At 50.5% G+C, this 25,565-nt stretch overlaps 1 protein-coding gene across 1 annotated transcript in view; it reads left to right on the top strand.

Moving 5' to 3' along the window:
* The window catches only part of MRPS27 (mitochondrial ribosomal protein S27), a 62,576-nt gene extending 37,233 nt beyond the window's left edge, over positions 1 to 25,343 (top strand). Inside the window, exons 5-11 of the mRNA XM_040979048.1 lie at positions 9,636 to 9,750; positions 12,588 to 12,666; positions 14,176 to 14,291; positions 17,569 to 17,671; positions 19,537 to 19,679; positions 22,241 to 22,411; positions 24,466 to 25,343. Coding sequence (XP_040834982.1) covers positions 9,636 to 9,750; positions 12,588 to 12,666; positions 14,176 to 14,291; positions 17,569 to 17,671; positions 19,537 to 19,679; positions 22,241 to 22,411; positions 24,466 to 24,762 — 1,024 coding nt within the window. The 3' untranslated portion in view covers positions 24,763 to 25,343. The remainder of the gene's footprint in view (positions 1 to 9,635; positions 9,751 to 12,587; positions 12,667 to 14,175; positions 14,292 to 17,568; positions 17,672 to 19,536; positions 19,680 to 22,240; positions 22,412 to 24,465) is intronic.
* The last annotated feature ends 222 nt before the right edge of the window (positions 25,344 to 25,565 follow it).

A 25,565-nucleotide genomic window follows, 5' to 3' on the forward strand; every position in this document is an offset into this window, starting at 1 on the left:
TTCATCTGAAGGTTTGGAGACCGGCTTGCAGGGCTGCTGTCACTGTAGGAAGGCCTGTTATCCAAAGTGGGTAGTGTGGTGTGCTCCAGTTGGGCCAGTGCCAATAGAACCGTCAGCTGTGGGCTCCACTGACAGTCATTCACTTACTTACATCATGGCTATTCTCCTGACTGGATAGCAGCTTCTGGAGGTCATTTCAGGGGTCTCACCACTTTGCTCAGTTGTGGCACAGCTTTGCCCCTTGAGTCTTGCATGGCTCACGCGTTCACATTCACGGAGCGGCCCCTGTAGTTTGCAGTTCTGATAACCCCACATCTTCATCATTGTACAGTGGCAGGCAGCAGAAGCCCTGTAGCATCAAGTGGCTTTGTGAAGCTGAGCAGTAGCCAGGGCAGTTCTAGAGCTGGATCACAGCCTAGCTCCATTTCTCAGGATTGAGAAGAGATGTTGTTCACTCTTCCCCTTTGTTGGGCTCCACCATGCAGCTGCTGAGATGTTTTCTTAAAGATGTGCTACAGATGCGACTTGGGAGGCAGTGGTGGAATGTTGGGAACCAGGGCTGGTTGGCTGGGGTAAAGCAGTTCGCCTCATGATCTCAAGATTCCTGCTGAGCTCCTCTCCCCTGGGAAGTTCACGCAGAGGAATGCCTCGAGTCACACAGCGAGTCACACAGCGGCGCATCAGTGTGCACTGCACCTGCACGGGCCTGGTCCTCTCTGCTGCTCCCCTGCCCCCCGCTGGGCTTTATCTGCATGGCCAGCTTCTGCCTGCTCATTCCTCTGGCCCAGAAGACTCTAAAAGCTTTGACTTTTTATTTTTCATTCTATCCTTTTGTTTTTCTCCTGTCTTTTTTCTCACCTTTTCCTTCTTTAGAATGATTCAGATGTGCCAATGATGAATTAATGTATGTGATTAGTTAATATATGTCATTGTATTCCTCATGATTTTGCACAAGTTTTGTCTGGAGTTCCTAGCCGAAGCTTCAGACGAGATCAGGGGGTATCTGCATTGTTTCAGCTGGCTCATAGACCTCCTACACAAGACCAAAAATATTTCCTTTATCTCTGTCCTAACCCAGTCTGTTCCCACAACTTTCACACGCTTTCCTATAAAAGGAACAGGCTCCAAGATCTCATTTCTCTGAACTTCCTACTTTTCCCAGCAAATGGCTTCCTCTGTTAGCCTGTCCTTGGCCCCGTGGCCACCCCTCAGCTGTGAGGTGAACTTGTGAGCCCCTGTGTGCAGCCTTGCAGGGGCCCAAGACGACCTGCAGTGACAGCGGGGCGCGTTGTGACTGGCCCAGTTGGTGGTCACAAAGACAGCCCTTTTCCACTGTTGCAGAGAGCAGCACAGCCATCCCTTTCAACACTGGCCTGCGCTCCCCGTGCGTGACCCTCACTGCTCGTCCACAGGCATTGCTTTTTGAAGGTTGAGAAAGCACCAGCCAGCAGCTGCAGACAAAGAAGCGCTGGCTTGGCTCTGACTGGCTCTTCTAACCCATGGAGTGAGAGTGCGTGCAACAGAGCTGTTTGTTTTGCTTCTTTTCTCCATGTTAGAAAAGGCAAATACATCACCTTTGAGATCAGGGATGGACAACATCGATCGGCCAACAAGGATAGAGTAAAGGATTGTTTTTGCTCAACCTAGGACAGCTACTTGACAAATACTGATTTCACGAGTAAGAAAAGTGTCTTCTAGGTTGAGAGATGTGGAGCTGGCAGAAACGTAAGAGAGCATACTATAACAGCCAGCATGGTGCAGCTCCGTCAGAGCATGTCTCCTGGAGCGATTGCCGGGCCAGCACACTGGTACCAGTGTGTTTCTAGATAAGATGCTAACATCCTGTTTTTAAGCCCTGCGTTCCGAAGCTTCAGACTTGGACTTCACTATCTAACAAGTTACTCTGTTACTCATATCCATTTTGGAAAATGTGTTACTGAGCTGTATTTGTTTAGCACTTCACATTTGCAAGCTCCTGTGCCCCTGTTAGATATTACCAAAACCCGCTTACTTGTTCCCTTAGAATAGCAGGCAGGAATGCCAGGAGGTCTAAGAACTGTGTATGGAGGACTCAGAGAAAGCTATTGCAAATTGTATTTTAATTGTTTCCTAACTTGTTTTTAATTGGTATAAGCTATATTATAAATCAACTGATAAGTAGGAAATTATGGATTCTTTGCCTTTCTCTGTGGAAAATTAATATTTTGGGTCTAGAAAGGGACTCAAGGGAGTTATCTAAATAAAATTAGCTTGAGTTGACCGTGGCTCCTGGGGAGGTTCATCACAGAGGAGGGAGTGTTTGGGGTGATGGAATGTGCTAAGATCTTAGCACAAAGATGGCTGTGCAACTGGTCACATCTGTCACCTTCCAGATACAACTAAAAAGATTTGAGGACATCTTTGTGGCACAGCAGGTTTAGCTGCTGCCTGCCAGGCAGGCATCCCATCCCAGAGTTCTATTTCAAGTCCCGGCTGCTTCACTTCCGGTCCAGCTACCTACTAATGGACATGGGAAAGCAATAGAAAATGGCTCAAGAACTTGGATCCTTGTCCCCCCGTGAGAGATCCAGGAGCTCCCGGCTTTGGCCTGAAACGGCTGGTGCAGCCATTTGGGAGTGAGCCGGCAAATATTTTAACACTGATTCTCTCGGCCTCATCTTTCTGTCACCCTTTCCAGTAAGGTAAACCTTGAAGACAGACAAGTCTGTTTTTTTATTATTTGTACAATATATCTGTAAAAACCTAATTTTTAAAAAAGAACACATTAGAACTTCTTTCATAGTTTTATTTTTACCTATTTGAAAGGCAGTTCTTGGGGAATGGGTGTGGGGGGCTGTGGCAGACAGAGGTGCAAAAGCTGGGGCTGTGCTAGGCCAGAACCAGGATCCATCTGGGTCTCCCACGTGGGTGCCGGGGCCCCAGAACTCAGGCCATCCCTTGCCGCTTTGCCATGCATATTGGCAGGGAGCCAAACCCGAGGCAGAGCAGGAGAGACTTGAATGAACAGCAGAATGGGATGCTGGTGCTGCGGACAGCGGCTTCATGTGCCCTGAAGAAACATTCTTTCCCCTTCGCTGTGAGACACGTGCTGACTGCACTGCAGATACGCAGGCCAGGCACTGACCTTGACCGGCCAGGGTGTGCAGGAGGGGACGCCTGCACTCGGTGCTTGGCCCTGTATATTGGTTACACGTTAAAGATAACGAACCCCCTTGCAGAGTAAAATCTGGAATCTTAAGCAAGAAGTTGATTTTAATCTAGGATTCCAGTTTTCTTAAATCACTTTCTATACGAGTCTCTGCCTCCTTTTTATTTAAAAAATTTTACATTATTTTTCATTTATTTGGAAGACCTCCTTTCTCCTGGTTCACTCTCCAAACACCTGAAGATGACTAGATTAGGCTGAGGTCCAAGCCGGGAGCTGAGAGCGCACCCCAGGTCTGTCCAGGTCCGAGCCGGGAGCTGGGAGGATACCCCAGGCCTGTCCAGGTCTGAGCCAGGAGCTGAGAGCGCACCCCAGGTCTGCCCAGGTCCGAGCCGGGAGCTGGGAGGACACCCCGGGTCTGAGCCAGGAGCTGGGAGGACACCCCAGGTCTGCCCAGGCCCATGCTGGGAGGTGGGAGTGCACCCCAAGTCTGCTCAGGTCCGAGCCAGTCACCCCAGATCGCCCCCACCCTGAGGGTAATAGGAAGCCAGTTTTTTCAGCTGTCACTAATGTCTTCTGAGGTTTGCATCAGCTGGGAGCTATGTGACTCGGTTCTCTTTTAGAATGTTTGACAAAAATATGGTCATTGTTTTTTAAATGTGCTCATCAGAATTTGATATTTTTCAAAAGATGTATTTATTTTTATTTGAAAGGCTGAATTACAGAGAGGGGCTAGAGACCTGCCATCCACTGGTTCACTCTCCAAATGGCAACAGTGGGCAGAACTGGACCAGGAGCCAGGAGCTTCTTCCAGGTCTCCCACACGGGTGCAGGAACCCAAGCATTCGAGCCATCTGCTTTTCCCAGCCACATTAACAGAGAGCTTGGTCCGAAATGGAGCATGTAGGACTTAAACCAGCGCCTACATGGGATGTTGGCACTTCAAACAGGCTTGGGGCAGTATGCCTCATCGCTAGCTCCCAGAATTTGATTTTATTTGTGGTATTGTATACAACTAAAACTTTTTGGTTCTAAAACCAACTTTTTTGTGTAATTGGTTTGTATTTTTGGAGCTCTTACATGAACTGATTCACTTCCCCAAGTACCTGCAACAGCTGAGGCTAAATCTAGCCGAAGCTGGGAGCAGTTCACCCTGTATCTCCTGGATGAGAGGCAGGGTCCTGGTACCTGGAGTTGTCACCTGTGACTCCCTGGATGTACCATAACCGACCTGGAAGCAGAATTCGGGCACTTGTATGGGGACCCTGTGCTGAATGCAGACCCTCGGAGACCAGCTTCTTAATGCACGATCTCCAGTGTGACAAGAAAGTAGTTTCTGTTTTACAAAGAGAAAGCAGGGACCCAGTTCAGTTGCTCAGCGGCTAAATCTGTATCTTGAACGCTCTGTGATCCCTTATGGGCACTGGTTTGTATCCCAGCTGCTTTACTTCCCTTCCAGCTCCCTGCTTGTGGCCCGAGAAAGCAGTCAAGGACGGCCCAAAGCCTTGGGACCCTGCAAACATGTGAGAGACCTGGAGGAAGCTCCTGGCTTCAGATGAGCTCAGCTCTAGCTGTCCTGGCAATTTGGAGAGTGAACCAGCGGATGGAAGATCTTCCTCTGTTTCTGCTTCTCTCTGTAAATTTGCATTTTCAGTAAAACTAAATAAATCTTATCAAAAAGAATAAGGAAGTTGGCAGCAATAATTAAATCATAGTTGGGTTTTTCATGAGGTGCTCTCTTCCGGTTGGTTGTGGTTCGAGGATGCCTTCAACCCTTTTGATAATTGCAAGCTTTGCCTCCTAGTAACCTTCCCAGTTCTTGGCACTCATCCTTCCCTCCCTTCACCCCGGTCCCCTAAGGCCACCTCTACCCAGCTCCAGGGTCGAGGTGTCCTCCATCTGGAAAGCCTGTTGGCCACAGGTTACAGCACACCCTGGGAAGCAGCAGGAGCTGTGTGTGTCTGGCGGGCTTGGTGGCTCTTACAATCAGATCAGCACCGTAGAGCGCTTGCTCATTCATTCATGTGGAAGAGCTGTGTCGAGCTAAATAGTGGATCTGCTAGGGCTCCAAGGCCGCAGCATCTGTACCTGCATTAGGCCTACTCGGCCCCTAGCACTTTGACTTGCGCTGATAAAAGAGCTGGTGAGCATTGCCACTGCTGCCATTCAACAATTACAAAACCTTTCTTTGAACCCGATGGGAGAAAAGATTAACTGGGTCACAAACAGAAAATCCCGAAGGACTTTTGCGCAGTCAGGTACCTTGTCTATAATCACAGTAAGCCTCTGGTGTTTTCTCATGTGACCGCTCTTTCCTTCTAGAAAGCCCAGGCACTTTGGCTGCCTGTCAGCCTGCAGCCTGTGATTCTGCCCTTCCTCCTTCTGCCGAGCGAGGCCTCGAAGGAGCAGCAGGACAGCCCATGCCACTAGGAGTTCCAAGTGCAGCCTGAGTTTTGAAGACGGGGAAGTCTTGCTTCCTGCCATTGGCTTGGCTGTGACCGAGCCTCCCGAACAAGCAGTGTCTTCCCCCATAGCCCTCACCTGACCTCAGGAGAGAGCGCTGTTCCACCACAGCTCACCATCTCTCTTTTCCCTCCACGCAATGTGCATGTCACCAGAAATATTGTAAGCTTACTCCTGTTTTATAAGCTAGAAGCCCAGAGTATCTTTCTCCTTCACAGTGGAGTTCTTGGGGTACATTTGTTTATCTCTGCCACGCTCACACAGTGTGCCTATCTTGGCAGCTCGCTGCTGGCCTGGGCAATAATACAGCTTGTGTCGAGCTGAGCAAACAGCTGATGGCGTGGGGCGCAGGGCGACTCCTGCAGTGGCCATCTGTACCCTGCCAGGCTGGTGGTCAGAGCAGCCGAGAACAAAAGCCAGTCTGTTTGCTGGCAAACTGAAAAGGCAGCGTGACAGCGGCGCCCCTCCCTCTGCTTTTCTCCTGGCCAGAAGGGAGAACGCTTGGCCAGCTCTCTGCAGAGTCATCACTAGCAAGGCCATGCCAGCGACTCATCCACCAGTCAGACTGCGAGCAGTGGTTCAAGAGGGGCCCAAGACCATCCGTCTGAACTGCCTTAGCACGTCAGTCTCACACCTGCTCTCCAGACATGGACCCTGCAGCCCGGGGCTTTGGCACAGTTCTCTTAGAGCTCCACTCACCATATATTGTGTGCCAATTTCTCCTGTGAGCACTTAGAAAAGAGACCATTTGCCTGGCTGAGAAATGCGCTTTAGAGCATATTTCCTAATACGTATGTTATTCCTAAACTGGTTCAGTATTGCCAGTTAGATGACAGTGGTGTGTTAGGCAATAGCCTTTGAGCACAGAGATCGTAGCAGGTAGACCAGCCCATCCATTCCTGCCCAGGGAGCGGGCTTCGTAAGGCCCCTGTGAGGCCTGCCACATCTCTCCCAGGGCTGCCGTGAGAAGGAAACGATTCCTAGAAAAAAGGGCTTTCCGGTCTCACCATACAGGAACTTTCAACATGTTGATTTGAGCTGTGAAGATCTGCAGCTAAACTCCCATCAAAACCTAACAATGCTTCGCTGTTTCTAAGGGAAAAGGCGTCTGTGATGTGGCCATGTGTGTCACGGGAAGGACATCAGGCAGGAGGACATCAGGACAGCGAAGCTGGCATTTCAGTGGCCACCGGGGAGAATCCAGATAAAGGTTAGATGTGGAGTAGAGGAGGCATGTGATATTAGGTTCAGAAGTGATGGAGACTAAGAGAGACTTGCAGCTTCATTAGGGAAGGGAGTCTGACGGAGCACGCTGGTGGGGACAGCCCAGGACCACTTCCACACGGCAGGGTGACCGAGTGAGGGAAACAGCCACCCAGGTAAACAGCACTGGGCTGACAAGCTGAGGTGTGGGGAGTAGGCACGTGGGAGAAGTTACCTGTAGTGCTGGCAGGCTGAGAGGAGGCCTGGGTGGTTCCTGTAGAACCTTCCAGACCTTTCTGAGGAGCTAAGGCCCAGGGGTTCCAATCAGGGGCCACTGTCACGGCATCGGGCCAGCATCCTGCTCTGCCCAGCCTGACACATGGCAGTTTTGTTTTGTTTTTTCATTTTGCCCTATTAGTGTTTTAAAGGAAACAGACTAAACTTGACCACCCCTATTACCAGAAACATCTTTTCTACATAGAAGGGCCTTGGCTTCGGCACTGACCCTGCCCCGCCTTGTGTGACTGATGGGTGCGTCTGTTCTCTGTGGCATGTGACTCTGGACTCTAATCGGAGCTCTGCAGTTCTTCAGGTCGACAGAAGGGATTAGCAAGGCGATCAGTACATGCAGAACAGCAGTTAGTACATACAGGATCTGAAGCCTTTTCTTTATTTGTGCCAGGAACTGCCAGGTGCTGAGTAATCCTGCTGACCTGTTCATTGCTTCCCTTGCTCCAAACCCAAGGAGCCTCCTGGCAGGTGAGGCACATCACCTTGGGAGATGGCAGAGACAGAAGGATAGGGGTTTTCCATCTACTGGGTTCACTTCCCAAATGGCCACAATGGCCAGAGCGGAGCCAATCCAAAGCCAGGAGCCAGGTGCTCTCTCCAGGTCTCCCAAATGGCTGCAGGATCCAAGGATTTGAGCCATCCTTTGCTGCTTTTTCAGGCCACCAGCCAACTGGATGAATAGTGACGCAGCCAGGACACGAACCAGTGCCCATATGGGATGCCAGTGCTTCAGACAGAGGATTAGCTTGCAGTGCCACTGTGCTGGTCCCCAGGCAGATCTTACATTAAGGTGCAATGGTTAGAGCGTATGTTGTAGTTTCACTAAAAAGGCTAATTCTGTAAGGAAATACAAAATGAAAGACATTTTCCAGTCAAACCTAAGATACTCCTAAGGGTGGAGAGGGCTAAAGTGCCCGAAATCTATAAAACGCCTCACATTTTTCTTTTTGCCTGATCTCTCACCAGAATGTTAACAAGTAGCCTAAATTAGAACCTATTTCTCCCTTCCTCTTTTTGTCAGATTTCATTTTGGCAGAAAACCTATTCAGAAGGAAACTCTGTCCCAAGAGCAGATGGCACGAGTCAGCAGGTGGCAGATTGCAAAAGCGGCCTGAAACGACAGTGCTGCCAGCCTGTGTCGGCTCCAGTGCAGCACAGTCCTTCGGCTCGCATTTTTTTGTCTTATATCTTTTTTGAGAGAAGAGTTGGATTTTTTGAGTCCCGATTGTCTTGCTTCCTGGTGGCTGAAGGAAATGGCAGTGAGGACTGTGGCTCACACGATGTCATCTGTGGGGGACTGTCCTAACACACGATGTCATCTGTGGGGGCTGTCCTAACACATGATGCCATCTGTGAGGGCTGTCCAGGTCACATGATGTCATCTGTGGGGTGCTGTCCCAGTCACATGATGTCATCTGTGGGGGGCTGCCCTAACACACGATGTCATCTGTGGGGGGCTGTCCCAGTCACATGATGTCATCTGTGGGGGGCTGCCCTAACCACACGATGTCATCTGTGGGGGGCTGCCCTAACCACACGATGTCATCTGTGGGGGGTGGGGGCTGTCCTAATCTACACAGATGGAGAAAATGTGGTAGATGCACCGCACTCTACATGTGCTCCTCACACCCTGACATCACTCTTTTTGTTTGAGAAGGAGAGAGAGAGGTAACTTCCTTCTCCTGGCTCATTCTTCAGGTATCCACAGCAGTGTTAGCTGGACCAGGCAGAGCCAAGAGCTCCATCTGGGTCTCGGATCTGGATGGCAGAGCCCCAGGTACATGGTTCTCATCCACGCCTTCCAGGTGTGGATTGCAGGTGGTAGCAGGACTCAGCGCCGAGCACCCTGATACCGGGTCCAAGAGCCTCAGTGCCTCCCCCATCTTAGCCTTCTGTCATGGGTCCCCAGGACCAAGGGGAAGCAACTTCCGCCCCAGCTATTCCCATCTTGGGCGGCTCCGAGCTTTTATGACCACGTGCAGAGTTAGTGGGGACGAAAGGTGGGCTAAAGGACAGAATGGAGCTCAGCAGAAGGCAACAGGACAGTGGCTCCTGGAGAATGGAATCATTAGATTTTGCTTAACCTTTGTTGCTTTTCTTCTTGGTTCTCTTTTGTTTCCAGGAAGAGTGTTCCAGTTTCTCTTAGGTGGCTCAAGAAATTCCCGACATTACTCAAGCTTATTTCCATCTTCAGCTCCTGAGCTATTTTGTTGAATTTCTTTCACTTCCCAAGTATGGGCTTAAGCTTTACATCTCTGTCATAATAAACCAGGCATCTATATAAAGTCTTTTTCCCAAAATTGATTTTCTGAAGTTTCTTATTAAAGTAAAAGTGTTGAAATATAAATGAGAATTAATAGTAAACCTTTTTTTTTTACTCTTTTGCCTTCTCATTCTCATTTCAGACTTTGCAGTGAGTGACCAACTGCTGATGTTAACAGCTTTCCATCACAGTGCCCGGTGGAATATGTGTTTGAACTGCTGACACGCTTGAGAACTAACACCATTTCCTCTGTGCTTGTGCTTTATCTAGATTCCGACACAGCCCCAACTGCTGGTACCTGAGGGATTGGACCATCCACTCCTGGATTAGGCAGTGTCTCAAGTACGGTGCAGAAGACAAAGCCTTGCACACCGTGGTGAATAAGGTAAGTGCCTTTCCATCACCTGAAGCTCGTGTCCCCGGGTTCAGGCGATGCCATGTTTTTGCCTGTTACAGTACAGCAAAGAATGGTCCCAGAGGTAACTTCCAGAATAGGGCCAGGGCTTAATGAAAAACCAACTGCAAATGAGAAAACCTACTGCTTTCCTGCCGCCGTCCTGCGGCAACACTAAAATGACGAGGAATCTCGAGCGCCTGGAAAAACAGGAACTGCCACCACAACTGGCACGCACACACCAAACAAAACACACAAACACACACACACAAATGAACGAGTGAACGAAAAGGGAGAGACAAATGAAAAGGTTTATTGCCAAAAGCGGGCTGCTTGTATACAGTTCTCCACCAATCACCTCTCCCCGTGGGTCCACTGAGCACTGATAGACCAGTAGCAATGGCATAATCGCAGTGGGGGCATTAGCCTATCCCTGTGACTTCCTGTTTACCTACTGGCGGGACAAATCCCACCTCCTGGCCCTCGGCCAGCCGCCATCTCGCAACCCCCCATATGCGTGGGGTCAGCTCCCGGTGCACCGCTCCCCACACTTTCCCAGGCACAGGGACCCAGTAAAGGAAAGCTGCAAGACCAATCAGAAGAGGCCTACACTAGGGCCTGTCTCATGCTTGATTGATCCCTGAGCTGGGAAGTCCTGTCCTCAAGTTTACTGGGGAAATCCGGCTGTTTTTATTGAGATCTGACCTCCAGACATTCAGATCGGATATTCTCTCTCAGCCCCTCTCCTGAATATTGCCCTCCTTGGGGTAAACAGACAAAAATTTGGAGTGTTATTATTGTGGATCTCTATCTGCACACAACTAGAGCCGTCAGACTAGCTTTACAAAAATGTATTGTCTCTACAGTGTGCCTGGGCCTTGGCAATAACAGCTCAGAAGGAACACTAATTTTGTTTTTGGGCCCCCTGGGTAAAGATGGATTTTATGACTTGAATTCAGTTCACCTTAGCATAGATCTGGTTCTGCAGTGCCCACAGAGTGGCAGGAGGTAGAGGTTTGTTCTGTTAAAGCTCCCAGCGGCCAGGCTGGGCCAGGCTGAAGCCGGGAACTGCAGCCGAGGTGTCTGTGTGGGTGACAGGCTCACATGCCTGTGCCATCTCTGCTGGTTTCCAGATGTGTTGGCAGGGAGCTGCATCGGAAGCAGAGCAGGTGGGACCTGAACTCACTCCCATGGAGGATTTGGGCCTCACCTACACCACAGTACCAGCCCCTCTGTTTTTTCTGAGCTCCCAGTTGATTCTGATTTACAGCTAGACTTGTAAATCAGTGACACATAGATTGAGGAATTCCATTCCATCCTCAAGATGAGTTCTCATCTTAAGGTGGTTTTGATTTTATCCTTGAACCCTTTAGGACTTAGTGCCAATTTCAGTGGTTGCTTCAAGAGGTGCAGACACTGCCCATGAGCTACAGCTAATAAAGCACTGTTTTTTTTTAACCTTTTTTCCATTTCTGCACACCCAAGGCATCCCTCACCTGCCTGTTAGCAATGACTCGGCTCCAGAAGGAGGCACATTTGGGGTTTAGTGCAACAGAATTTCCCGCCACCCCCGGGAGATGGGGACAATTGGAAAACTGTCCTCGGTGCTGCTGCTGGTGGTTGGGACCTCACAAACAGATGAGATGCACTAACAGGCTGTGCTGACATGTGCGTGACAGGCACCCGGCAGGCCCACCAAAGCTTCAGGTTCCTGTGCCCAGTTTCTGAAAAGCCTGGCTCTGCAGATCTGAGGCTGAGGAAGGAAAGTGTCCTAGATAGAATCCCTGGAGAACCCCGAGGCAGCTCCTCAGGGATTCAAGCTTTAACAGTTTCTGACTTCAGGGGGCTGGTGTGGCTTAGTGTGCTAAGCCTCTACCTCTGGTGCCAGCAAGTCCTATGGATGCCAGTTCTTGTCCTGGCTACTGCACTTGCCATCCAGCCACTAGGGCTCGCAGCTGCTTTTTTTTTTTTTTAAAGTAAATGCCATTAGTGTATTTCTTGGCTCTTTGAAAATCAGTCTAATTTGGGGAGTGATCCAGCAGATGGAAGATCTGTCTCTCTTCCTTACCTCCTTATCCCATGCCTTTGTCTTAGCTCAGCTTTTCAGATAAATCAAACAAAAACTTTTAAAAAAGAAAAAACAAAAGCCAGGCTAAGGGGGCAAACACTGTGGCGCAGTGGGTTAAGTTGCTGTTTGAGACACCTGCAGCCCATATTGGAGTGCCTGGTTCGAGTCCTGGTTACTTCACTTCTAGTGTGACTCCCTTGTAACGCATGTCAGAGGCGGCAGATGGTGGCTCAGGTGCGCAAATCCCTGCTTCCCACCTGGGAGACCCAGATGTCCATGCATCTCATTCTCACTCTTCACCCCCCTCGATCATGCATTCTCTCTCTCTCTCTCTCTCACACACACACACACACACACACACCCCATTTCAAATAGTTCTTTAAAATTAGTAAAGGAGAAAATCAGGCTTCCGGGCTTACTTTGAGAAGGTGTTGAACCATGTGTGCTATCTTCCAAGTCCATTGGCTTTCTTATTCAGACCTGCCTCGCGGAGAGCTGCTGGGGGCTGTGACGGGTGTCAGGATCGAGCTTGACTTTGCACTTGCAGGCTGCGTCAGACCAGACACCCACTCATAACTTTCTCACCCTGACCAACAGTTGCAGTTGCCCGAGAGGTCCCACGAGTCACAGCTGCTGTTGCGTTCTCATGGATGCTGTACAATGACAGCAGAGGTTCCCAAGCTAACAGCGAAAGGTCTTCTCCTAATAATACCACAATTAAAGTAGGAATTTCCCCCTCTGATTTCCATTTTCATTACAGGTTCAATATGGAATTTTTCCAGATAACTTTACATTCAATTTATTGTTGGATACTTTCATAAAGAGAGAAAATTACAAAGGTAAGAAAGCAAACCTCGATTCAGTTATTTATTTTAAAATGTACACTTCCCAAAGGGCAATAGAGAAATGTGAGCGCCTGCCCGTTTTCTTACTGGCATCTCTTGGCATCACTTTTCCAACCAGAAAAGTTGTGGTGAAGATTATTACCATTTATGCAAAAAAAAAAAAAAATCTTAGAAGCATTTTATTGTCACTAGGTCGGGAAATGCTAAAGTGCATAAACGAGCATGGAGACAAGTTAATGACGGAGGCCGATCTGAATCCATTCCTCTGCGGAACAAAACGCAGCCCATAAATACAGCGTAGAGTCAGTACGATCCCATGTTCCTGTGTCATTTTGGATTGGCAACAAGTGGCAGAACAGTTTAAGAAATAACTCCAGCTTCTTCACTTTGTGGGGCTTTATTGATATTTTATTTTACGACGTCATTCATTTGCCAAGAAAATGTCTTCCTCTCCTCATTTTGCTGCTATTCGCTAGATGACCTCCTGGTCTGCCCTCCTGTCTGTCACAAGTTCCCTGTTTACAAAAACAGAGAAATCCCATCTCTGACCTCACAGGCATGGCAGCTCATGCAGAACCAGCTGGCTGGAGGCCGCTGCAAACCCATGTGCCTCTTAGAATTATGAGTAAATGCAGAAGCTGGTTACCAGGGCGGCTCAGAAACATGTGCTATGCTTGCAGTATGTGCCATATTTAAACCAGTGTTACCATTCTCTAAGGACCAATCACTAAGGGAAGGAGATTGTTTGGATTTGATTTTCTGGCTTCTTTCTATATTGTAGAATATCAGACTGCTCAAGGTGTTGTTCACCTGTGACCAGCATCCACATGAAAAACACACCTTACGTTGTATGTTACGCTCGCAGCTCGCATGACGGTGCACGTTCTCGGAGAGCCCACCATCAACTGCGTTTCCTTGTCCTCTTCCGACCTTTATTGACCTTGTTCTAGCCATCCATTTCCTGTCTTGAATACCTAAGATATAGTGTTTGCTGGAACATCTTGCCCTCTTCCACCTCAACAGAGAGAAGGGACCAGAGCAGCGAATGGAACGGTTGGGCTAGTCACTGGCCCGCATATCGGGATGACCTTGACCAATCCCTGTACTTTTGTAGGCTGTAGCTGCTCAAGCTGAGGGAACATGGGGCCTTCCGTTGCTTCCTAGTTTTTGAGATGTTTTCATACATGAACGAGGCATGCAGCATTGTTCCATTAGGAAAAGCCAAGCAACATGAAGTGGCTCATCCAGTGTCGTGGAGGACAGCACTGCTGTCCCCTGCGGTTAGCTCACGTTAGTCTGCACGGCAGACGCTGCAGGCTTGGAGGAAGGCTTCCATGGGAGAAGGATCAGATCCCACCTTTTTTTATTATTATTATTTCCTAATTCTGATTGGTTTTCTATCACACCTGCGTTTTTAAGAGTCTTTGTAGCCAAGTAAGAGATTTGGAGATGTTCCCTCCGACTGGTCTTGTCTCATTTTTTTTCCTTTGATTTTCTTGCCAGATGCTTTGTCTGTGGTTTTTGAGGTCATGTTGCAAGAAGCCTTCGAAGCACCTTCCACCCAGCTTCTGTCCCTCTATGTTTTGTACCAGTGCCTGGCAAAGAAGACGGCCTTGACTGTAAGTGGTCTACACCGAGCAGTGGTGAGGGCTTCAGGAGGAAGCTTGCAGTGGCAGCTCCTTTGTTGGAGGGGTGGGGGGGCCAGTGGCAGCACTGCCCTGAAAGTCGGGGAAAAGGACTCATGTGTGTGGCACTGTAGTCACGCACGTCTGGGCATGCGTGTACACTCTGGTCTGCACGGCATTAAGCAGCATGTCTCTGCGCCTGGAAGAACTTCGACTCGGGCTCCATGTGGCACATCCAGAGCGAGGCTGAGAGACCTTGGACACACAGAAGTGGTCCCTGATCATCACTGAGGGCTGAACGTGGCCTGCCAAGGAAGCAAGGGGGCAGCTAACTCTGATCACCATCCAGGGTATCGCACACTGGTTGTTTAATTTGCGTCAGTATTTTTCTACGAATGCGCTCGGCACCTTACATTTCAGAAGGCCCTAATGCCAGATTTTGGTTCCAGCTCTCAGATTTGAGTGCTCAGTCATCGTTCATTGTATTCCTCAGCGTAATAACAGTACCATTATTTATGTAGCCCTTAATGTCTTCTTGTTTTGTTTCAATTAACCACTACATCTAATACTCACTGATTGTACCGCTAAGGAGACTGAGGCATGGAGGTCAAAAAACCCCGTGGCCTGGCTCTGTAGGCTGCCTGTGAGTGCAGAGGTAGCACCGTGAAATCCCACTTTGAGTAGAAACTGCAAAATTGATGTAGCCTAGGCCGTGTTCTAAAGGATTGGTGGTGTGTGCCTTCCCCACATGTCGTGTCTGCGATGTATCCCACATCGTTAAATATAACGAGCACCACTATTCCAAGGATTGGCGAACAAACACTGCCTGCTTACAGTCTAAGGCAAAGGAAACAAACACACCAGGATACAATTAAGACTGCAGTGAGCAATACAGTGGAGAAGTCTATGACGTGCCCATGGGCTAGAGCCTCGTTTGCACGTTAAACTGAAAGGGGTTCTAGAAGACTCCAGCTGGAAAACATTTGCAGGATGACTAGGAATTACCCAGTTCCGGAGGACATGAAGAACGGAGCTGAAAGAGAGTGGTTGGGGCAGCCCCAACAGACAATGGCAAGGAGGACATGGATGAGGCAAGGTCGGTGAGGAGCACTGAGAAGTTCTCAGCAGAGGAGGCAGTGTGGCCGGATTGCCGCTTTGCCTAGCTGTCTCTGGCTGTAACGTCGGTGGGATCAGAACAGTGATGGCTGTGGTCTGACCGTTGCAGAGATGCGCCCACACACACACACACTCACACACCATTTTGAAGATGTATTTTTTGCTGGGGCCAACGTTGTCGCCAAGCAGGGGAAGCCTCCTCGTGTGACACTGGCATCCCATAGGAAAGCTGGTGTGGAGACTCAGCTGCTCTTTCCCACCCAGCTCCCTGCTGATGATGTTCCTGGGAAAGCAGCAAAGGCAAGCACAGGTGCTTGGGAACCTGCACCCACATGAGAGACCCAAAAGTTCCTGGGTCCTGGCTCCTGGCTTTGGCTGATCCAGCCCCAGCCATTTGGGGAGTGAACCAGCAGATGAAATCTCTCTTCCTGTATCTCTTCCTCTCCCTTTGTAACTCTGACTTTTAAATAGATAAATATCTTTTATTTATACATATATATAGAGAGAGAAAGAGAACAGGAAGCCACATTGGAATACATTGAAGTGGTTTAGAGATGCAGAGAGGAGGGGGCAGGTGTACAGCTCTTAGAATGTCTGAGTGTGGAGAAGTAGAAACGGGAAATGGGCGTGCATACAGTCGCTTTGTACTAACAGGTAAGGCGCAGAGTGTGATGGGGAAACTTTAAGGGCCTGGGGACCTAGCACCTTGAACTCCATTAGAGTGTCTGCAGAGGAGTCTAAGGGTGCCAAGGGATCTGACATAAGTAGCTTACCATTTGAACAGCTGTCATGACACTTTTCATGTGTTCAAACTCGTCTTTCTGAGCATCGTTTGGGAAGCCTCACCATCCCAGGTACTTCACGTCTCACGTGATTACTGGTGCATTGAGGATAACCATCCCTTCAGTAGGTTAGTGTGGCGCACAAGAGTTTGACCCCTGATACGCCCTAATGCTCTCACACATGTTTTCCCTGTAGGAAAAAAATAGATGTATTTTAAAGCTCCTTATTTGTCTGTGGTTGAGGGGGAGGGAGCACTGGATCTCCCCTGATCGAGTGCTTTCTTTGTGACCCTATCCACCTGATCCTTAATGCTCAGCTCTTGTCACTTACCTGTGCGGCTCAAGTGCCTGGGGAGGTTTTGTCCCTACCCGCACCCCCGGACCCCACAAGGTCTTTGCCCCTTTCAGAGGGTTATAAAAGCCTCAACTGCTGATGGACTGCACACAAAGGCTGTTCACAGTCAGGAGGTCCGAGTGCCTATTAACACCTGGGGGTGGACCTCGCTCGCCCCTGGCTGCAATTGCAGCCTACAGACTCACTCGGTCTCTGCTTGGCCCCTGACCTCCCAGTGCAAAGCCCCCACTAGGAACACCTGAGCCACAACATGCCCTGTTTCCAGCCAGAGGCAAGATGCCTGTCCTGGCCGTGCCCACCCCTAGGCCCCAGGACAGGAGGGTCACTGCGCCCCGTCTCTGGGGTGGGTCAGGAGCCCTCCTGCTGGCCCTTCACTGCTCCCGCACCTTCGCCATCGCCAGGTCTCAAAAGGCTTCAGTTTTATTGAAGTGTAATTCTGCAGCCTGGGTTGAAAGCAATGATCTCTGAGTGGTTCTGATTGCCTCACTTGTTTTTTAAAGAGGCATAAATCAGCCTAAAAGCAGCTTAATAGTGGGATTTATTCTAACATTGTGGGAATTTTATCATTGCTGGATTGTTTGAAACTCAAGCCCACGCCATCACCACAGCAATTTAAGTAAATGTGGGGCCCACAGCGTGTTGAATCATTCCCAGTCATCTCAGCCAGCGTTGGTCTGAAGTGTCTGCTTGGTTTCTTCAGAAGCAACTCTTACTCATCGCCAGAAATGTGGGAAATAATGAAATGTACAAAAAAGAAATCCAGAATTATAATTTCACTACCCAGAAATCTATTAACGTATGAAGTGTTCCTTTCCTGTTTTCTTATAACATCAGTCCCTTTGATTCACAAAATTGGGTTGTGTATGTGTGTGCGCACATATGGCTTTATTATTTTATATGCAGTTTTTAACTCAGTGTTCTAATATGCGATTTTCTTGCATATCATTATTAAAGATCACGGTTTTGCGTGTAGTGTCCAGGGCTTGGCCGGACTGTGATCTGGTATGTCCTGTTGCAGTGGGAAGAGGAGAGGAACTTCGGCGCATCCCTGTTACTTCCGGGCCTCAAGCAGCAGAACTCAGTGGGTCTCAGTTCCCAGTTATACGGCTACGCACTTCTTGGTAAGCTGAGTGAGCCTTACAAATACTGTTCTTGCAAGATAGAACACATGCGTTTCTCTGCCTCTTAATACAGTGATGTCAGATTTAAGCGTGTTGGGAAAATTCTAATTACAGCCTTCTTCTCTGGATGTAAAAATAGGTGATGAGGGCCTAAGAGTTAGCATCTGAGTTCTTAGATCCTGTCACCACTGGCAAGGAGAAAGGCAGGCCTGACGCCACAGGAAACTCACATGGAAAGAACTTGCCAGTAGACAGAAATCTTTCTGCCTCTTGAGACCTCAAGTCCAGGAAGCAATGAATGAAGAGTTAGAGTTACACTTTATCTTTGGGATTGCTTTCAGGTGAGGGAAGTGCGAAGCTGCACAGCCAGCAGCTCTTGGGGAGCAGAGAGGGGCTCGATCTGGTTTGGACCATGGGCAGGGGATCTGAAAGACAAAGCCAAGGAGTGTCTTCGGCACCTGGGTGCTGTGGCAAGTGGGCGGATCCCAGCCACGCACCTGTGCAGGAATCGTGACCTGGCTGCAAGGAGTCCTCAGGTGCCCCCTTACAGAGCTGGGCTTCTGGGAAGGCACCCACACTGGATCAGATGTGGCTCCAGCTGCCTTTGATTTCTGAGAGTCATCTGAGCTCTAGCAGTTGGCTGCTTGTGAAGTTGATCTCTGCCAACATGTGGTGTGTCCTTCCCAGATGCCAGCATGGCACAGACTCACTCAGAGGATTCCGGAGTTTATCAGCCTGGCTTAGCAACAGAGCTGACCTCTCTTGAAACATCACAGCTTCACGTACCTTATTCGCCACCTGCTTATGATTCAGATGTGCTTGCCCCTGCGTTCTGATGAGCAGTCAGGACTCTGATGTTTTCTTGGACTGCCGGGCAGGAGGGCAGGCCTAAGAAGACTTCCACTCTGTTGTGTCTAAGCAAAGACCCTGGTGCTGGTGGCTGGCAGCCTCCGGAACTCAAGCTCTTTGCACTTACTGCTGCCGCGTGCCGCAGGACCTGCTGCAGCCCTGGCGGAAGTGGCAGCCGGGGACATGACTGTGTCCAGCCACAAGCACCTTAAAGGTCTAAAATTAGCTGCCACCTGAGCAGCTTTGTCAGTTTCTGTCCTGCAATAGCTTGCTCAAATCCTCCCTCCCGGTGGCGGTGGATTTAAGACGTGGCGCCTCAGGGTGACCTTGGTCATTGAGGTGGGCGGGGCTCTGCTCCGGCGTGCAGGCTGTGCCATTCCTGCCCTCCATCCGCCATCCGCATCTCCAGCTCCGTTGTGCAGAGAGAGAAGCCACCATGTCCTGTGATCCACGAGGACCAGGAGGACACCAGGCTTCACAACTGACAAAACTCAATTCAAGGGGAAGACAAAGGGGTTGGCTTTTGATTTTTTGTTTTGTTTCTGTCTTCCTAAGAACACGGCTGTTTTGGAGTATTTTGAAACATGTCAAACATTTGCTGGCGGGAAACGTTTTCCTGTGCTGACAAGATTTTCACTGTAGGATGAGGGTTCCGTTGCTGAGACACAAGTAGGATTTCAGCTGACTTGTTTGCTCAGGGAGCTCCCACTCAGAGGCAGGTCAGACGACCTCTGCTGGGGCCCTGGGGCCTTACACCCACATGAGGCTCTCCGCCAGCCCAGATTACCCAGGGGGGAGGCAAGTCAGCACGAGTTTGTCTTAAAAAGTGAGCCCAGTGAAATGTCATCACCTTCTCCATCCTCCTGCAGTGTCGGCAGGTCCCTGGGCGTGGCAAGGTTCTAGGTGCAGATTAAAAGACTCTTTCCCTGTGTCTGGAGCTGCCAGACACATATTCAATTGTGCAGACAAGGTGGGTGACGTAACCAGACCTTCTGTATTGTTCCTTTTGTCCCCAGGCAAGGTGGAGTTGCAGCGAGGGCTGCGGGCCGTGTACCACAACATGCCCCTGATATGGAAGCCAGGCTACCTTGACCGAGCCCTGCAGGTGATGGCGATGGTGGCCTCCTCCCCTGGAGACACCAAGCTGAGCAGAGAAGCGGTAGGTCCATTGGACTCTGTTCTCATCTCCTCTACCCCAGTACTTTTGATGTCAGGGGGATAGGTACTTACACAAAGGGATGGATAACAACCACACAACGTTTTGAATGCTGCTAATGAAAAGCATCAGAAAATGAGACAAATGTTGACTTGCAGTCTGTTGTCCAGCTTGAAATTCACGCCGAGTTCAGTAAAATACTGCCCACTCTCCAACTCGTTCCGTGGCCCCCCGAGTCTCAGTGGGCACTCACGAGAGGACAGGGGGTCATTCTAAGTATTTCTCCTAGTTCTGTGCTCTCACATAGCATTTTCTTCCTCCATAAAAACTTGCCAAAATGAACCTGGACACAGTCTTATTTCCTTGTGTCTGCCCGTGCTTGGTAAGTGTGTGATGCTAGCCTGCAAGTCCATGATCCTCTCAAAGTCCTCTGGTGCTAGCTTGGCCTGGACTACAACACTGTCCATGAACTCCTCAGAGTCCTGTGACACTCAGAAGTTACTCTCCTTGGGTCCAGGGAAATATGACAGGTCTTCTACACCACAGGCACCTACAGTGTCCACTCCTGTCCATATCAACGTACCCAGAGTGAGGCCAGCGGACTTGCCGGAGTGTCAAGGTTGCCGTGGAGGCACTTGTTCAGGTGCCTTGACCCTGGTCATGAGGCCTGTGCCCTCAACCTTCGTTTCAGGCATGGCGTGCAGCTGTGGCATCCGTCTGTGTCTAGTGAGCTGTTAGGTTCTTTGCCACACATTTGCACTAAAAGATACACATTACCAAGATGTGTGTTTCCACCCTATTATGGTCAGCACTGGTGATTAAAGGTATAAAATTATGTATCAACTCTTGGCCAAGGAAATAGTCCTTTCAGGTTCAGCCAGACTAACATTCTTTTTGCCCTGACTTCCTAGAACTGTGATGTCAAGGAGAGCATGGCCTGTGTTTGACATGGGTGTTGACTATCAGTAGTAATCTTCTGGATTTGTATCTCAAAGCAGCATGATAAAAATCTTGAAAAGAACAAGACTGGGACACAAGTGCTGCACAAACAAGACAAAACAAGAAACTACAGTAGAATTCACAAGTGGAAGCCAAAAGACACAAGGCTTTGTTAAGCCAAGAGTCTTCAGGAAGCCTTGCACCCCGAGTTTCTCAGTAACAGGATTAGCTCACACATCCTCTGTCGATAGTCATCTCCTATGGGAAGAGCTTTAAACACGTGTAGGAAATTCATAGGAACATTCTGTTGTTTGCATGACGGTTTTGTTCTTTAGACCCTATGTGAACTCATTCAAGCTTGCAGATGCCAGGTAACCTGGTTCCCGTGTCACAGCACTTCTCGTTCGTTATCCTGCGGCCTCGTATACAGGAGTCCCCGTAGAAAGCAGCCCTTCTGTACAGGAATTCCTTACATCTGTTCCCACAAGTTGCTTGCAAGAGTCTAATGGAGCGAGGCTTTCCTGCACTCAGTCATGGCTCACTGTGCAACTCCTGAGAAGCAGAGAGAGGCAAGGACAGTGATTGGCTTCAGGTCAGCTTCAGAGACGCCTGGGCCCAGAAAGGACTTAGTTAAAAAGAGACACTGACGGATATGCGCTATAGTGTGCCGTGGACAGGGATGGTCCTGCCCCAGCAGGTGCATCAGCCGCGCCAGTGTTTCTCTGCCATCTCTGGTAGATGAAGCTCTCCAAGGTCAAGGCAGGGGTGCGCTGAGGCAAAAAGTGGGTGGTAAGGGGCTCAAGCCAAACAGAAACATCCCTCTCGGGTTTTTGTTTTTTTAATATATGATAACTTTTTTTCTAGTCGGAGAAGTCACCTCATTGAAGCAGTTTCCCGTGTGCATCTCTGGATGTGCCAGCAGGTCTTGAGGGTGACTGACTGTTAATGTGCATTTACCCTGGGAGCTCAAGCCTTTCCTGCAGGATAACCCTTGCCAGTCCACAGCTGTTATGGTCGTTTAGATGGTTGTAGTGTCCAGCAGTCTGCCCGTCACTACCTGAGGGACATAGATGTGGAAGGTCATTGCTGGACGCCTGCCTGGCTGTGGAATGCAATATTGCTGGTCCACTTTGGCACATGATTGGCAATTCAGATATACAGAGAGGAGGAGAGACAGAGAGGAAGATCTCGCGTCCGATGTTTCACTCCCCAAGTGGCTGCCATGGCTAAGCTGATCAAAGCCAGGAGCCAGGAGCCTTCTCTATGTCTCCCATGTAGGTGCAGGGTCCCAAGGCTTTGCGTCGTCCTCCACTGCTTTCCCAGGCCACAAGTAGGGAGCTGGATGGGTAGTGGGGCTGCCAGGATTAGAACCAGGGCATGCAAGGTGAGGACTTTAGCCACTAGGCTACATCACTGGGCCCTATCTGTCATTTAATTGATGCTAAGTTTTCTGTGCCATTCAGTGCATAGGATACTTGTCATGTGCACAAATATCCCCATATGTATTTCCTACAGTGTTCAGAAACTTCTTGGTTTTCAAGGTCCTGTTTTTGCCCGTCTTCCTACTCACGGTGAGCGTCAGGACCACCCAGCGCATGCTCCCTGACCATCTTTGTGTTCTGCAGCTCGAGGTGCTGGACACGGTGCTGAAGGCCGTGACTTCTCCAGCCGCCGAGGCCGCCGAGGAGCAGCCCCAGGAAAGTGACGACAAGCTGGGCCCTGTCCAGCTGGCGGAGCACATGGACATTGAGGAGACCGAGCAGTCCAAGCTTCCCCAGTACCTGGAACAGTTTAAGGTGAGCCAGCGGGGAGTGCAGTCTCTCCCAGCTCTGCACAAACTGCTCCTATGCTGTGGTGACAGGCGGCCAGTGTTGCATGCATTGTGTCACACGCAGCCGTGTTAAGAGCCAGACGTCAGATGACGTATTTGTTGCCTCCCGCAGGAAGTAGTTCCAAAAGGGATGGATGTACTCCCTGTGGTGACATGGCATTACCCACTCTTCCCTGCCTGTGCTGACGGGGCCAGACACACCACCCTGCACCCCTAGCCCGGCCCCTGCCCAGCCACGAAGACTGTCAGTGCTATGTGTGTGAGAGCTGCCGTCAGCCATGACCGAGCTGCGGTTAGAGGAGGGGCAGGTGTCCTCTGGTGCCTTCTTTGGATGCTTGTGTGGCATCTGGGGCGCTGGAAGACGGCTGGAGGTCTCGGCCCTGTGAGCAGAGGCGAGGCAGAAAGCCTGACTTTGTCTGCACCTTCCATCTCCTCCCGCTTGCAGTGTTGCTCGTCTAGCACCAAGAGACGGGTTGCTCTGCCAAGCAGAAAACGCTCCGCCGTGCCAGCCGACCCCTGTGACACTTGCAGGCCGACGGTTATAAACTTTGCCAGATCTTTGCATGCATACTTTCAGGAGTTATACAGGAAACCGGCCTCCCTGAATCACCAGGGGGCGTTCTGTTGTGTTTTCAGCAGCTGGTCCTCCCGGTACTTCTGCAAAGTCCTTGCTCACCTTCTCTCCTGTTGCTTGAGAACAAGAGGGGAAGTGCAGCCACATTCCTGGGCACACCTATTGCCAGGGAAGCAACATGTTTCCTCTCAACTCTGCCCAAGTTTGGCAGAAGAAACGATCTGCTTAGCCCCCTAGACCACCACCATTGATGACCTTCACACTGAGCAGGGTGGCCGCGCCCACTGTAAGGTGACCACTCCATCCCTTGCGTCCTATAGGACATCTGCCCATATTCAGTTCTTGGCCACCAGTCTTACAAACACATATTTGTGTGAAATTCAGAGAAGGAGAAGAGGCAGACACTTGCCTCCTGCTGGCTGCGGCAGAGCCTGCTGCGCTGCCCGAGCCACACGGAGCCCTGGCTCGGGGAGTCCTCGCTCGGGGGGTCCTTGCTCGGGGAGTCCTCTTGGCCCGTCGCATGACTGCACGGCTGAGAGGAGCTGACACACAGGCGACGGACGGCTGCTCTGCCATGCTTGAGTCCTCATCCTCCTGTCCCCGGCCTGCTCCGTAACCACAAGCCATGGCAGGTGGTATCTGAAAAAGGTCATTGTCACTTCACGTTTCCTTCTCTTCCTGTGTCTTGAATTTTTTTTTTCATCTGAAGTCGTTTGTTTGGGACACATTTTGCCATGATGCTGACTCGTCACTCCAGGTCTCTGGCCACTCCTCAGCCTGCGGCACTCACCTGGCCTGCAGCCACCTCGTCTGTATCGTAGGCCACGGGCAGCCCACTCTGGTGACCTGCATCTTCAAGCATGGTTGTTATTGTTGTTGTGTTTTAATGCCACGCTGTTCCAACAATATCACAGTGACCCTTCCGAGCTGCCATTTGATACCCAGGCCGACTTACAGGGGGCCCAGCAGTTGGAAACACGTGATGGAGCGGGTGCTGCCAGGAGCTGTCTCAGGCCTTTAGCGAGAAGCCCCCTACGGCATCTCCCTCTGTGGAAAGGAGCGCTCGGAAGGCCAGCGGCTCAGATTCTCTGAAATGGAAGCTAGGGGAGTTTCATCAGGTGTCCATCATTTTTGTTGGCATCTGATTCTGCTTGATTTGATCTGGACCAAAAGAGAAGCAGAGACCCGTGACGCCTGTGCTGTCTCGGTGGCTTAGGGCAAGAAATGACACCTGGGAGTCACAGCTCACGCGGCTGCTGAGCACAGCAGGAGGAGAAACATGTGGTACCTCCCAGGGACATGGCTGGGTCAGCAAAAGTAGCCAGAGCTAGCAGTGCCCGGGTGAAAGGCGTGCCTCTTCTGCAGGCAAGTGTGTGCCCTTTTGCACTAACTCTCCTGTTGTCTGTTTGCATCCCCAACCCCTTTCCTTCTCTCGTTACTGACAGGCTTTGCAGTCCAAGCTTCAGGCTCTGGGCAGGGTGCAGTCAGAAAGCCTTCTGACTCTGACCACCCAGCTTGTGCAGGAGCAGCTGCCCACCTGCGAAGCCGAGGACCTGGCCACCTACGCGCGCAAGCAGCAGCAGTGGCAACAGGAGCGGGTGCAGCTGATCCAGAGGGAGCAGCAGCAGAGGGAGACGGCGAGAAAGGAGCACCAGGCCCGGCAAGCAGCCAAGGCCTCGGGGTCCCTGGAGCCCCAGCAGCAGGGGGCGGCAGCCACTCCTGCTCTGAGAGCAGACGCGTGAGGTACAGAAACCATCATGTTCACGGTCAGCAGGCTGGGACTGCCCGTCCACAGGCCGGGAAGGGCGAGAGACTGGAAATGGCAGCGCTGGCTCTGGACCCCCAGGGAACTCCTGGGACACAGTAGCACCCAGCACTGGTGAAGGAGAAGCTCTAACTGCGAGGTGGCCCTTCATCAGACCAGGGTCCCCCGAGAGCCGGCTGGGGGGCTCCCAGCAGCCCACACTCTGCCTTCCTCTGGCCTCACCTTCCCAGGCCTGGGCTGGGAGAAGTTTAGGAGCAAACCCGAGTGTAAGCCCTGTGGATTTCAGATTGCACCCTCCATCCTGTCTGAGGGTGGGGGAAAGCCAGTGCCCCTTCACCACGTCGGGGTCACCTTTTCCAAAGCTTTCTCACAGATCCGTGAAATGAGCCATAAGTACACAGGCACACAGCCTGCGCACGCCTGTGCTGCGGAAAGCAAGGGTGAGCAGGGCCGGAGAGGGCCTCCGTGCAGCTGCTCGCTGCCTGACGTTGCCTGCCCGGTGTCTTTGGCCTGTGCTCTTCTGTCAAGAACCTGTGGAAATAAATGTGCTGGCGTTGTTGGGGTGAGTGTGTTCTTCACGGGGGAGAGGAGGAACTCGTGCATCCGTGACTGGCATTTTGAGTAACAGGTGTTCAGGCTTCCCATCAGACTGCAGCACTGCTAATCAGCACCACCACTCACAGGAAGCACTTAATCCTTTAAGACTTTTTTTTTGTTGCTTAATTTTTTTTATTTCAAAGGCAGAGCGATACCAGGAGAAGAGCTGGTTCACTCCCAGTA

This window comes from Ochotona curzoniae, unplaced genomic scaffold (assembly GCF_017591425.1).
Source record: "Ochotona curzoniae isolate NIBS_2020 unplaced genomic scaffold, NIBS_Ocur_1.0 contig_293, whole genome shotgun sequence".
NCBI lineage: Eukaryota > Metazoa > Chordata > Mammalia > Lagomorpha > Ochotonidae > Ochotona > Ochotona curzoniae.